Source organism: Porites lutea, chromosome 4 (assembly GCF_958299795.1).
Source record: "Porites lutea chromosome 4, jaPorLute2.1, whole genome shotgun sequence".
NCBI lineage: Eukaryota > Metazoa > Cnidaria > Anthozoa > Scleractinia > Poritidae > Porites > Porites lutea.
In genome coordinates this window covers 21,182,111-21,195,865 of record NC_133204.1, presented here as the reverse complement: position 1 = coordinate 21,195,865, position 13,755 = coordinate 21,182,111, and the positions used below count along the sequence as shown (strand labels likewise).

The 13,755-nt window shown below is 38.9% G+C and overlaps 1 protein-coding gene across 1 annotated transcript; it reads right to left on the bottom strand.

Moving 5' to 3' along the window:
- Positions 1–133: 133 nt before the first annotated feature.
- On the bottom strand, positions 134–11,988 carry LOC140934381 (uncharacterized). Its single transcript, XM_073384015.1, has 14 exons — positions 11,639–11,988; positions 10,625–10,897; positions 8,137–8,178; positions 7,988–8,047; positions 7,523–7,600; positions 7,108–7,170; positions 6,596–6,658; positions 5,609–5,671; positions 4,806–4,946; positions 4,410–4,478; positions 3,691–3,738; positions 3,283–3,561; positions 2,422–2,457; positions 134–1,753 (listed from the first exon to the last, which is right to left on the bottom strand). Exons 1-14 carry the CDS (start codon positions 11,868–11,870, stop codon positions 171–173), a joined length of 3,030 nt encoding a protein of 1,009 aa, XP_073240116.1. The 5' UTR covers positions 11,871–11,988; the 3' UTR covers positions 134–170.
- Between the last annotated feature and the right edge of the window lie 1,767 nt (positions 11,989–13,755).

Genomic DNA, 13,755 nt, shown 5'->3' with positions numbered 1-13,755 from the left:
ATTTACGTCAGAACGTGCTGAAATGGAAACATCATGCTTTAAAGCTGTTCTAAATTCAGCGATGGTATTCCCAAGAAAACGTTTAAGATTATGATCTGTTGAAAGACTTCCCAAACAGGTGCGCATTAATCAGGGCTTCATGATTGCTTGCTGTCTGCTGAATTGCCCAGTCAACGGTGTAATATTCTTTTTCGTCTGTCTTTTAGTGACCGGTTATTTCTCCAAATCAGTTCGTTTCTAGAACCAATATCCTCAAATTTGTATTCATCATTTCCTTCCTCCTCACCACTATTTGCGTCTTTCTTCGGTTTTTCTTTAGTTTTGTTCGTAAAAGGACTTTCCTTTCCTTTTGACTCGGGCTCTGTCTCATCAATGTCTTTCCAGTTTGCTTTCACATTAATTTGTCCATTCCACTTGGCTTCCACGTGTAAAATTTTGTTATGTGGTGTTCGCCTGTGCGTAAGGTTTATTGACTTTGTTATGGCCTTTTTAGGACTTTTTAAACTATGTTTCTTAGAATTAGTTTTATACTTGTTATCAAACGTGTCACTGGAAGGTGTGCTGTGTGTTTCGAATACCTCATCAATATAATTTGAAGGTTCTGAAGATTTGGCGGAGGACTTCAACGGTTTGAAATTAATTTTGTTACGAGCTTGACCTGTGTCATTCCCCGTGGTGACATTGGCAACGCTAGACGATGATTCCTGCTCTTGGAAAAGTGACGAATTACCTTCTCCAGCAATCACCGTTTCATTTACAAATGAGTTGTTTTGTGACGATTCGTTTTTGGTCTTCAATATGACATCCTTCTTACCATTTTCGTCAGTTATTACGAAATGTACGAAGTTTCTCTTACTTGATTGAACGTCCGACATTGCGATGTTTTTAAGCGACGATGCTCCGTGTTTACTCTTATTCTGTTCGTTGTGACCAAGGAGTGTTGTCACTTTCTTGTTGTTCAATCCCTGCTTTCTTTCTTTGTTGGCTGTTGGAGTAAGGGATGGCAGGTTGAGAGTTTTGTTTCCACCTTCGTGTTTCATACTAGGAGCAACCTTGTGCTTTGACGATCCTTTAGTTTCACTGCTTCCACTGGAGTTGACAGTTTTAGCGTCCGCTTGTAAAATAACATTTCCATGTTTATTCCTGGTTTTTGTTGCAGTTTTATTTATCTTTTTACTCCAGTTTTTGTACCTTGAACTATTCACTTTTTCTCGTTTAAAACCCGTTTCTCTGTCGGTTTTGGTCTTCGTCACAGCCAGATTTACGTCCAAGCTGTGAACTGCATTCAGTGGTTTCATATCGCTCAACCTTGTTCTGTTCATATCTTCAGCAATAATTTTATTTGCGATTTTCTTGACAATTTGTGGAGTCATGTCTTCGAGTATCTTTCTCAGCTCTTTATAGCTTGGAGATGGTGCGTGCTTAACTTCATTACTGCTGTGGTGTAAACCATGCGGCTGTTGCTGCCATTTTGAAAGAGTCTGCAGTATCTTTCTAAGCTTACCATAATCTTGCATTGTCATAGGTTTACTTTTATCATTGTCTTTTTGCTTAGGATGTAGTGGTTTCTTTGCTGTATCATTACTTGCTTTCTTGTCTTTTCTTTTTGTCTCTGTAGCCTTTTTCTTATATGACTTGTCTAACGTAGACGGCTTGTTGAAACGGGAAGGGTTTGGTTTGTTAAGATGCTTTTGATTTGTGTAAATGCTTGGCGCATTATTTTTAACAAAGGTGATCTTTTGTGCCCTTGCACCTGTATGGAGACACAAAAGTTTGGAGTAAACAAAAATGTGTAGAACTACTCCTCGGAGAAGATGTTCAGAAACCAATTTACAGCATAACCAGTAACATAAGAGTTCCTTTTCTTCAGGTGGACTTTATTAAGTTCTTCTCGTTATTGGTTTTTGTAGATTTGGAACTGGTATTACAGTGCGCACAGTCAAACCGGGACGCTTGGAAGAAGATTGTCCAATCACAACGTTTTTAGAAAACAAAAGATTCTCAAGTTTTTTTTTTTTTGCAAACGTACCAATAAAATTCAAGGTTCAGCTGTGCGACCGTTGGAAATTTTAAAGCCGTTTAAACTTACTTGACCTCTCAGAAAACAACCCTCAAATTTCTGAAAGTTACTAGTCCGTTTACCTAAAAGAATGAGTCTTTTGTTATCAGAAAACGTTGTGTTTGGACAATTTTCTTCCAAGCGTCCCGGTTGGGGTAAGAATGCAATTTGGGTGTTGTTTGCATCGGTTTGGTATAAATGAATGCGGGAAGGAAAAAGAGCTACAAACTGATCCTACACTCCACTTCGAGAACCCCTCTAATTAAACGTTATTTTTTGCCTCTGGGGATTTTCAATGGGATTGTCTTGATACAAATCCTTTTTAAGACTCGCGCTCAAAACTCAAGTGTTCCAACACTTACCATATTTTGTCCCGAATGGGATGGCTTGCCCGACACCTGTAAAAATGAATAAGAAAGTAGATGTGCTTTGACCAAAAAAGTCGCCACTTCATGCACGTATATGAGGTCGTATTAACTTTTGAATATCTACAAGTAATTCATTCGAACTTCATATTGGAGAATTTAAAAGCTTTAGGTAATAGTAATAAAAAAAATATCCTTACACTATCATATTTTTGTGTCGTTCCCGCTCTTAACTAATGGGGATTGATACGTTTAGCTGACCCATCTGATAAAGCCTGTCTAGATAAAGTCTAGGAACAACGGGAGACATTACCGCGAAAGAGATTTGGAAAAGTGACCTTGGTGAAGCTATTTCATTCTTTATCCCTTGACATCCAGATATACCTCAATGTCGATTTTAAAAACCTAAATCTGCCCTACCTGGATATCCCGGCCTTTTAAATTTTTAATCCTTGGTGGTACTTCCTTTTGTCCTTTTCCTATTTCAGACCAAAATGAGATTCTCGCATCCCTATTTCAGGCCAGACCCAAAATTCGACGCCCGGCGTATTTCATACCAGACCGTTAGTGCAACGAGTTCCTTCTGTACCTGACGGTTTTTCTGTCGACATTTAATAAGGTCTTCAATTGTCTGACTTGCTTTACCCTATGTCGGTCCACATTAGTTTAAATCCGTGCAATATTTTTTTTACGGAAAAAAGGCGCCGCACACACGTGTAAAGCCTATGTAGAGGAGTGGTAGACATATAGGTTGAAAGAGATTGTTGACATAAACTGCTAAACGTCCCGTTTGGAGAATTTACTTTTTGACCAGTCCCTAAGATAATTATCAGTGACGGGTTAAACCCTCCTTCTTACCGGTATAGTATATTGAATTCATCAAAAATCCACCGCAAATTTCGTTGTAATCTCCTGCACATCGCATTGAACACTGCTCATCTCTGAGCCTGCCATATCGACTGTACGTCATACCGCAGAAGCACTGGGTGGAGGACTGGAGACCAGCCATTGAGAAGCCAGACTGGCCGCACTTTGTGACACAAGCTCCAACGGTCAGCGGCTTCACTGCAACTTCCGTCGGAAGATCACGTCCTTCAGAGTCTTGAAAACATCCCATAAATCTTGGAGGCCTTGAAACTGTATTAGAACAGAACAAAGTATTTTTTTCTCATGTTCTACAGCATTTTAATTGAATTTACTTTAGAATAGTTTATTTTCATAAGTAATTTTGCATCATTTGCTATTCTTGACATTCGTATCGCGTACCTACAGAGGGTCTTCCAATGACGTGTTGGAAAAGTTGCTTCAACATACCTTGACAGAAAGAAAACATGCATTTCTTTCACAAATATTCATCACAATCGTCTCTTACCGTTTTCAATATGTTAAGCTTTATTTTCTATCTCATTCAGGCGTTTTCAATATTTTATATCTATATTTGAGTGATGTAAGGCTGAGAAAATAGAAAATACTCCTGGCGGCCCGCTATTTTGTTTTCTACATGTATGAGGCTTCTTTTACAACAGAACCTCTGTACAAGAGAGTAGTGGCCATTGTAGGAAGGGGGTAGGGGCTAGGGTGTAATGGGATACCAGTTTTGCGGGGGTGTGGTGATTTCTTTGCTTTATTATTATTCGCCTTTTTGTTTTTCCTTGTATTCTCTGTAGCCTGGAAAATGAAAAAAGGGAACCGTGAAAACAGAGAATGCATAATTAAGTTATGGATAGGCCTAGCGTTTCAGTCAGGTTTTGTCTCATTTTTCATTTTTCCGAGCCCTTCCCCGTGCTCATCCTTTTAAGCAATATCCGTCTATAACTGCGATCATCTTGTATATATTTAACACAACATCTCTAGAGCCTAAAATTAAACAAGACTTCCAGAAGAAGGTAAATTACTCGGGCGGCTGGGTTTGACTGGGCTTGTCTGTCTGTACGCAACTCAACACTCAACGCAATATCTACTTTTGATAACGAAACTCTACTCACGCATCAGTTTAGCTTTCTCTTGAGGTGACGGCCTTGGTGCGGGTCTCCTTTGATAACTAGGTGGGTAGCCTTGTAAGGAAAATTCAGCCGATAATTACAAAATGGATGCATTAACAGACAAGACTTAATGAGCAAATTCCTGTCCACGTTTTCTCTTTTACACTATGTCTTCTCGCTTCTTTGCACAACAAAAAATAAGAGTAATATGTTCACAAATAAAGAGAAATTTTACTTAAAACAGTACGCAGAATATTTGATTCCCAAATTTTTTTATTATTATTATTTGAATGTCTTTTTGTTATTCATTTCTCTTCAATTATCATCTCTAGCTTTGTTCATAACAGGATGCAGCGGAAAAAAAAGCTTAAATGAAAAGATATTTAAGTTATTCCTCACCATTGTAGAGCCTGTTAGTGACGCCATTTTGATAGTTATAATTTTTATTGTGGTAGATGTTGTAGTTGTAATTATAAGGCCAGCGGTAATCTTGCCTCTGATATGCGCTGCCATATGACGCAGCAGCCATGGGATAAGACGCTAAAGGAAAAGCACAGGTATTAGGCGAATATTTTGAGACGACGAAGGAGGTCATGGGCAATAAGTGATTAAAGGTTTTGTAAATTTAAGTCAAAATCATCCAATGAATGAAACTTTAAATTATTATGGTATATAATTAAGGGCTATTCAACTAGCGCGCGTTTGAATACGAGGTGGTAAATGCGCCGAGTTGTCTATAACTTCTATTATTGTACATTGTACTCACTATCTATCTTCTCATTGGCTAGGAGCCTACACTTAATTTTGGAAATAAGCGCAACCTACAGATTAGTTAGTTATCTGCTAGCAGATAACTGACTAATCTATAGAATGCAGGCGCAATGCGTGATTTCCGAGAGCGCTTCAAATCGGTTCCGTGCAACGGTGTATTTCTCGTTGTTTATTTCAAAACAATGTGTAATAAAACAAACATTAGATTCAGTTTTTGTGATATCCGAATAATCACGGTCTCGGTAAGTGTTATCAACCTCGGCCTTCGGCTCGGCTGAAAACACTTACCTCGACCTCGATTATTCCGGATATCTCAATTGTTTATAAGCAACCGCTTATCCAATAAGGAAGAATGGAATAATTATTTTATTAAAGTTCGCTTTTTTATAAACAGAACCTAAGAGAATTTACCGCTGACATGCGCCACCAACCTGCAAATCGATAATTATATCCTGAGATCGGTTGTTGCTGTCGACCATTGTAGTTGACTGAATCTGCGTGAATTATGAAACTTTAATATACTGCAAAATTGCGAAAATAAGCCCCAGGGCTTATATTTTTGAAAGGCCCGTTTTGAGGGGCTTATATTTGGAGGGGCTTATCTACACAGCAGAGGAGACGAGAGAGGATTTCTTCTCCAGAGTTACTTAGATAAAGTAAAAAGTGATCCTGGATTTTTTTATGAGAGCTGAAAACGTACAAAAATAAAACTTATAAAACGTTTGGAGAAGATGCTTTTAAAAGGTGACGATGGAGATCTGGAGATCTTATGGGAGACAAAGTGACTCTTTAGTCATCGGTGGCTCCATGTTCCCAGAAAAGAAACACATTTCAAAATACAGACTGAATCGCTTTTTGCAGAGTGAAAATCAAATCAACCGCATCTGTAATGAGAAAAATTTCGGGTAAAAAGCAATTCAGAATGCAAATCTTTGTATAGAACCAGTGTCACCCTCCGGAGTCTTTTACACTTGACGCGACGTACTGAACTCAGCGCTAACGTAGGTGGATCGTTAGGATCAGTGGCTTAGCACAACACTATAACAAAGGACAAAAATATCTTAGGGGAACCGCTGGAAAAATTGAATTTCTTTTGTAACCTTAAGATGAAGGAAACATAAGTGAGAGGCAGGGTTTTCTTAACACTGAAGAAGGGTTATACATCCTAAACGTCTCTTTGTTAAAAAACATTGGACACTTTTTGATATTTTAATGAATATCATTCTATCAGCTATTTAAGAAGCAGGTAATTGTTATACGAAAAATGAAAGTCAGGCTCGTTAAAAGAAGTGGAGGTTGTTCAGCCGAAAAGCCCCTCATCCAGATCTGGCCGAGTCTTACATAAGGCATTTTCTTCTCCAATCATCGAGCGCTTGTCAGTAATAACAACAGAAATGGGACAAAAAATTCGTACTTACATGGCTTTGCTCCATAAAATTGTTGATACCTCTGGTACATGCTAGGTGAGCTGAAAGGTTTACCTGAAATATATGTATAAGCAACAATCAGCAAGGCGAAAGTGGATTTTGCTTTCTGGACATTACAAATCAGTTAAAGATAGCAATTCCAACACAAGATCTTTTTTCCTTTCTTTGCGAATAACTGATTGAAAAGCTGACTGCAGTGATGGATTCAGGGGAGGGGCTCGGCCAGTCCAGGCTCCCATCTTATTCTTACGCCAAACGGAGGCTCACATGAATAACAAAAGTTATTTTTGAGGCCACGCCCCATTCTCTTATCTTAGTAGGATCTGGCTTAGAGAGATCCTCACTTAATTGAAGATGTGAATCCGACAAGCGTTTTGCGCTCAGCATTCCTAAAAATAAACACCAGTGCCTGAAATTTTGGGCACGGCACCCCTAATTTATATCGTGTAAATATAATTACATTGGGCACCGCTTTTGTGTTAACCGGGTTGTATGCAACCTACCCTGAGATTGATAACTTGGAAATTGAGCTGTCTGTTGTTTTCGAAATGGTGCAACGTTATTCCCTGTAGAAACAATTTAACTTGAATTAGTTTTATTATTTGCTTAACATCGGAATTTTTGAAATGATTTTTCCCGCCGTATTTAATCAATTGAAAAATGGTCTGCGACAGTCTGGATCACGTTTCGAATCGCCACTTCTGCGCGGAAAGGAAATGCGCCTCACCGCGTAGTTGGACGGTCTCTGACGACGAGAAAAGGAGTGATGGCAACAAAACAACTTGATCGTTATTAGCTACAAAATTGAAATCTGATTACTAATATATTTTTTCTGTCGTACTACAAGATATATAATGCAAGACGCACTGAATATACTCGTGCAATTAAAGGGTATAAAAATTCTATCATTCCTACTACCTTTCGACTGATAACCTTGGTACCGACCACGGTTGCGTACTGATACCGGCATGTATCTTGAAGGGTTTTTGGATCGAGCTAACAAAAGAAAAACAAATCAGAGACCAGATTCAATACTTGAATTATCTATGAAAAGTGAGCATGGTACTCTATGGTATAACACATGACTTGGCATTCGTTTTAGTTCGTAGCTAGACAGGTCATTATTAAGCCGAGTCATGAAGTTCATAGAATCTAACAAGCGACGGTTACTCGCCACTTAAGAAACAGGAAGAAAACTGGGCCAAGTTAGCTTTCGCGAAGACTTCTTGGACTGTTGGAAGGGACAGGAAAAAATTGACCAATAGCTGACCGGTGCAGTAACTATCCCAGAAACAACTGCGGGACGTATCACGACTCCAGGCCCCTTCTTGTTTCTAAAGAGGTGAATTCGTAAGTAATATTAAAGAAAACAAATGTTACTACCGTGCGTTAGCAGTTCCCACGGTATTGGATGGTTTGAAGGGATGAAATGCTTCTGCATTCCTGTTGAACAAAAGAAAAACCAAGAATAAGAACCATTGAGTGAAATATGTGTGATAAATTTTAGTCCCAAAAGTATAACACCGTCCTACCTGGTTTAGGAGGAACTTCACCGAAGGCTGAATCCACAATGCCTGAAAGTTGGATAAGGTATATCAATATTCAAGCTTGTAGCTGGGAGAAATTCTAGGAGCTTATTGTCTAACTGGACCGCGTTTATGGCCTACAACACACGATGAATTTTATAAGTGCAGTGAAACAAGTGGAAGCCGGTTAATACGGGCACCAAGGGGACATGATCAGAAAAAAACGTCGCTGATACATGTTTTATCGATACAAAGACTAAAGCAGACATTTTAACGAGAAAACGTTGAATAATTTCTTAACTGTAACTGACACAAGTTCATCCTAAAGAAATCTTTTGATCATGTGTCGTATTATAGTCTCCTCGTTGGTAAGACACTCAGTTATGGACAGTGCACAGAAAAGAACCATCCGTAAAGCGGGGTTAACGATATATGAAAGTTTGTGACACGGGAGATAGAAAAGTGTCCGTTGTCCCAATTAACCGGTGTCCTCTTTTTTTTTTTTTAGAAAATATATGAGCGTTATACACCGTATTCACAAATGGCGGACACGCTGGAAAAAACTGGTGCCTAGTCATGAAAGCGAGGCGTTGGAGGATAAACAAAAACTGCAAATGAAGACTTTCAGTGAACTTGCAGAGTGTTTAGCACGGATTCCACCTAAAATAACTTTTTACGGACTTCTTTTCAAATACAATTACGTGAGATGTCTTCTTCTTTTAATGTTTAGTAGAGATTTGCTGTTTGCAATCAAAAGGGACGCGTATATTTTCAAGGAAACGGGATGATTTTGTAGGTTTCCGAAGCATCAGAAGCTCGAAGAGTAGGCGATGGCTGGAGAAAAGCGGCAAACATGTTGGCCCAAACTTCACACTGAAACCAAATACGAAAGCCAGATCACTACAATTCTGTATTGGATCAAATTAATTCCGTCGCTTTGGAGTGAATTGTTAGAGGTACGTTGGCAGAGCTTAGCAAAAATCTCATGCAAAATTAGAAGCTGTGGTGTGTGAATCTTATCTTATGGCTTGCTATTTACCTGGTCTCTTTTAGGGCATTATCTCAGGGAGCTCTTGGTAAAAAAGTGGTATAAAGCTTACATTTTACTAGTTTAAACTTTTAAGGCAATGTTTTTGTCAGGACTGAACACGGCAAGCTTCTGTTTCGAATAATTGAATTCGAGTCTGGATCAGTTTAAGAAGACCATCATTTTATTTATTTATGTATTCTTCAACTTTAAAATATTATGGAACATAAAGTTAAAACTCTTAACAGCCAAAGGTAAGAAATACGAAATTACTCGCTGAAATGATATGTGGCCGGCTTACCGAGTCTACCGAGTAACAAGTTGAAATTTTGAGCGTACTCCTCTCGATCACTCCAGCATTTATACTAAAAAAATAGTTCTAATTGATGTCCTTCATTGATAAAGACCAGAGAATAACGTCCTGGTAAACAAAAACCAAACATGACTTCATCGAAACCTCAGTCACCTCTTCTTTCCTGTCTTCCTTTTTTCCATCTCGACTTGAACTGTTTTGTTCAACGGCAGACGTCTCTTGGGTTAACAGTTGCAAGTAGGCCATATATCTGTCGCTTATTTCTTTTTTTCTTGCCACCAAGATTTGTTTATATTTCTGTTTCACCGAACTGCAGTGAGCTGGCTTTCGTACTCGGTTTCAATGTGAAGTTTGGGCCAACATGTTTGCCGCTTTTCTCCAGCCATCGTCCACTTGTCGAGCTTCTGATGCTTCGGAAACCTACAAAATCATCCTGTTTCCTTGAAGATATACGCGTCCCTTTTGTTGCAAACAGCAAATCGCTACTAAACATTAAAAGAAGAAGACATCTCACGTAATTGTATTTAAAACGAAGTCCGTACAAAGTTATTTTAGGTGGAATCCGTACTAAACACTCTGCAAGTTCACTGAAAGTCTTCATTTGCAGTTTTTGTTTATCCTCCAACGCCTCGCTTTCATGACTAGGCACCAGTTTTTTCCAGCGTGTCCGCCATTTGTGAATAAGGTGTATAAACTGTCCATTATATTCGGGTGTCCGTAGAGCGGTGTTCGACTGTATCACCTCTGTGAATGATTCAGCATGATCGACGCTCGAGTATTTTTAATTAACTACACATATTTGTCTTTTTCTTTCCTGTAAAAGCTTTTTTTCTCCATTCCTCTTACTTCACTTGAATGAAGGCATGAATCTGAAGAACAATCTGAAGGCCATACCTCCTCGTGACGAAGGAAATAAAAACTTCTTACACTTGAAAATTGATTCGACTGATTATAACGTGCCTTAAGTGATTCTTATACCTTAAATTATTTTATATTTTATCTTTTGCATTTTTTTTTCTATAAATTTTGAATACAAAGGCTTTTACGACTTTTTATTGTAGTTTTTAATTGTAGTTTTTAATCCTTCCCGTATATAGGCCGTTATAGGAAGTACCCCCCGGACCTTAGCTTTACAGTGCCGTGATAATTCTTACCTGTCCAGTACTGAGAAAACGTCATAAAACCGCCGCAAACCTCGTACGAATTATCATAGCAAGGCATATCGCACTCTTTCTCCGTAACTTGATAAGATTTGCTGTATGAATTGCCACAAAAGCACAGGTCCGAGTTACGTAAAGCTGCTATACTAAAGCCCTGTGACTTGCAAGTGTCCACGCATGCTCCGATGGTAGCTGGGCGAGTGGGGATATACACCTGAAGATGTCTGGGTAAGATGTCGCGGAAACAGCCCAGGTAGGCGGGCTCATCTGGAACAGTAAACAGTAACCAGGAGTGAATAATGGAACAGAGAGTGAATCTTAGGGCATTGGTCTGTATATGTGAATTTCACTTAAGTTATTTTTAGAGGTTGTAAATAAGTTGGTCGTAAATACATTTTAATCGATTGTCCAAGGGCAACTGCCTCAAAGCAAACAAGCATGTAATGATGAATGTTGAATTCTCTGTTAGGAACACCGACTAAATGTTTAAGGGTCTCTCCAAAAACAAACTTCACATTAATTTCAAGCCTTTAATTGAAAATTCAAAAAAATGGCGAAATTCAGATATCCCGAGGGCTAGACCGGGCATTATTGTTTCTTGTAGTAAAGTAATGGGATAACTTGGTTTCCTTCAAGTTGTTACTGTACGCGTGTTGCACCTTTGACCTGAACGCAACTTTTAACTGGCCTTTTCTACACTACAGACAAACTAAGACACGAGTTAGGTTATGTGTCTCGTAGTTCGTATAGTTTGAAGACAGACACTAGACATTATGCTTTTGGTCAAACTAGTCCATTATGCGTCTTTCAAGAAGGACTACCAAGAAGAGATCGACTTGATGCATAATACGTCCGTGGGTTACATTTAATCGAACTTTTTCTGTAATTTGTCAGTTCAAAGATGCCTAAAAAACGTGCAGTCAAGCTATTTCGGCTCGCGTCATTCTGAATGTACAGTTATGTTTCAAAGTTTTTTTTTAAAGATATACAAATTTTTGATTGACTTACCACATATTCTTGACTTATTGAATGATCTTATCTGATCTAAGGTGTGCAGTATTTCATCTCCGTTCTCGTACAAAATCACAAATCGACCATTCTTGATATCTCGTATGTACCCAATTACAAACGCGCGTGATCTGGGTCGATTGACAAGAACTTGGCTTCCCCATGGCAATTCGTTATGTTCTGGAATTCTGTCCACCACTACATCTATGTTATCCCGTGGATTATAAGCCATCCTTACACCATTATCAAATAACACGTTTACTCTATTGGTTATTGAATCAATTTCGCCTTTATAGTAGTTCCCATTCTTCCAGCGACTGACTACTCTGGCAGCGGGTTCCAGGCACTCTGAGAGGGAATGATAATAAAAGTCGCCATATCGATTATACAACATTACTAAGAACTGAATCATTGGATAGTGCAATTATAGAGCTCTGATTGGCTTAGCCGTATATGAGCCATTACATCATGCTCTCCAAATAAGGTAACTATACGCGTCTGCTCAAAATTCAAAACAAGCTGAAAATCGGTTGTTTTTACAAATAAAGTCAGGAAGAGTTCTCGATGTTTTGAGGGCGTTTTTAATAAATCAATTATTCCACTCGCGCTTGTTGGATATCAGATGATTATAACCAACTCATATCCAACGCGCATTCGTGGAATAATTGTTAATTAACAGGGATCAATAACACGGAGCCTAGCGTGTCTATCTTATACTAAGTATGTATCTTGGAGTGTCCGTACACCAGCCTACTTTCAGAAACGTTTTGGGCTATTTGTTTCCGTTAGGGGTCCATTATTAGGAGCGTCCGTCGACTACTTACCACTACAGTGCCAGAGTGCGTTTCTATCTTTAGATTTCTTTCAGAGCAAAATTCGCTGCATTCGCGAACGTTCGGATAACCCACTCTGTGCTGATATTGGGGAAAGTTGTTTCTTTCCTTACTTCAATTGTTCTTCAACATTAACCCTTCAACCTTCAACCTTTGAATGGAAATGTATGAAATGACATTCATTTCATATATTTCCATTCATGTCATTTCCACCATCGGGAATATTACCAACTCACACAATGGCCCGCTCTCCAGTTAGCTTGATTAGCTTAATGGATAGAGAGTTGCGTCGGGTCATCGCAAAAGTCAGGGTTTAATTACTGGTTACGCCTGAATTTTTTCAGGTTCTTTTTCAACTGCTTAGGTTTTATATTCACCGGCGAGGACTATTTCCAACCATTGCCTGACATTTCGCATATCTTTTCCATCAGTGCTGGAAATTGTACTCTGCTGGGATTGGTTCAGAGCAGTCAGGAAAACCGGCTTGAAAAATGAATCTGTAAATAGCCTTAAAATCTGGAAAGCCCCAAAGTGGATAATTCAATTGGTTTCCCAAATGCTAAGCCGGTGCTAGATTTTGAACCGGGCCAGGTGTCATATGAGCGGCCCCCAATAGCCTCATAACGCATGTGTCACAGTTTATAAATTTTTACGCCAGGTTTTTTAGATAACTCTTTCGCTCCAACAGTAGCGAATGAAATCGGTGAAAAGGGTTACACTGGGAACGTCGGAAGTAAGGATCAACGAGCTTCCAACGAATTTGACGGACCATTGTAAACAATGCGAATTCGTGGAGAAAATATAAATTAAATAAAATTTAAGTGTAAGGTGCAGTGACAATTACTGGAAACCGATGGACACTCCAATGTTATGGGCTCTTGTTGCTGTAGAAGGAGCAACAGAAAATTGACATGTCTGAAATGACTGGGTTGCTGAAAACCGCCATGACAGGAACAAAAAACATATCGCAGTTGAACGCTCAATGAAAATGGGCAGTCTGCAAACCTGGCAGTAACTGCTTCTTCCCGTCTTGAAAAAAAAAAAAGAAAAGTAAAGTGGAACCATAATCCAATATGGAATGAATAAACGAGCGACAAATCACTTGAGAGCTTTTGGACTTCATCGGCGTGGTTTTTTTTTTTTTTTTTCATTTGGAATTCTCTTCACTGGAGAGTCAAAACCATGACGATCGAAATATCACTTTTATGGCGTCTTTCAAAATGTAGCTGCGTACAAGAAAGCGTGATTTGTTTACAGTCTAAGAAATTAAGGCAAAATAAAGCA

Coding starts and splice junctions, on each gene's coding strand:
- LOC140934381 (XM_073384015.1), bottom strand. CDS start 11,870: ATGGCTTATAATCCACGGGATAACATAGATGTAGTGGTGGACAGAATT. Junction 8,048..8,136: donor TGAAGTTCCTCCTAAACCAG/GTAGGACGGTGT, acceptor TTTGTTCAACAG/GAATGCAGAAGCATTTCATC. Junction 3,562..3,690: donor CATTGGAAGACCCTCTGTAG/GTACGCGATACG, acceptor GTTCTAATACAG/TTTCAAGGCCTCCAAGATTT.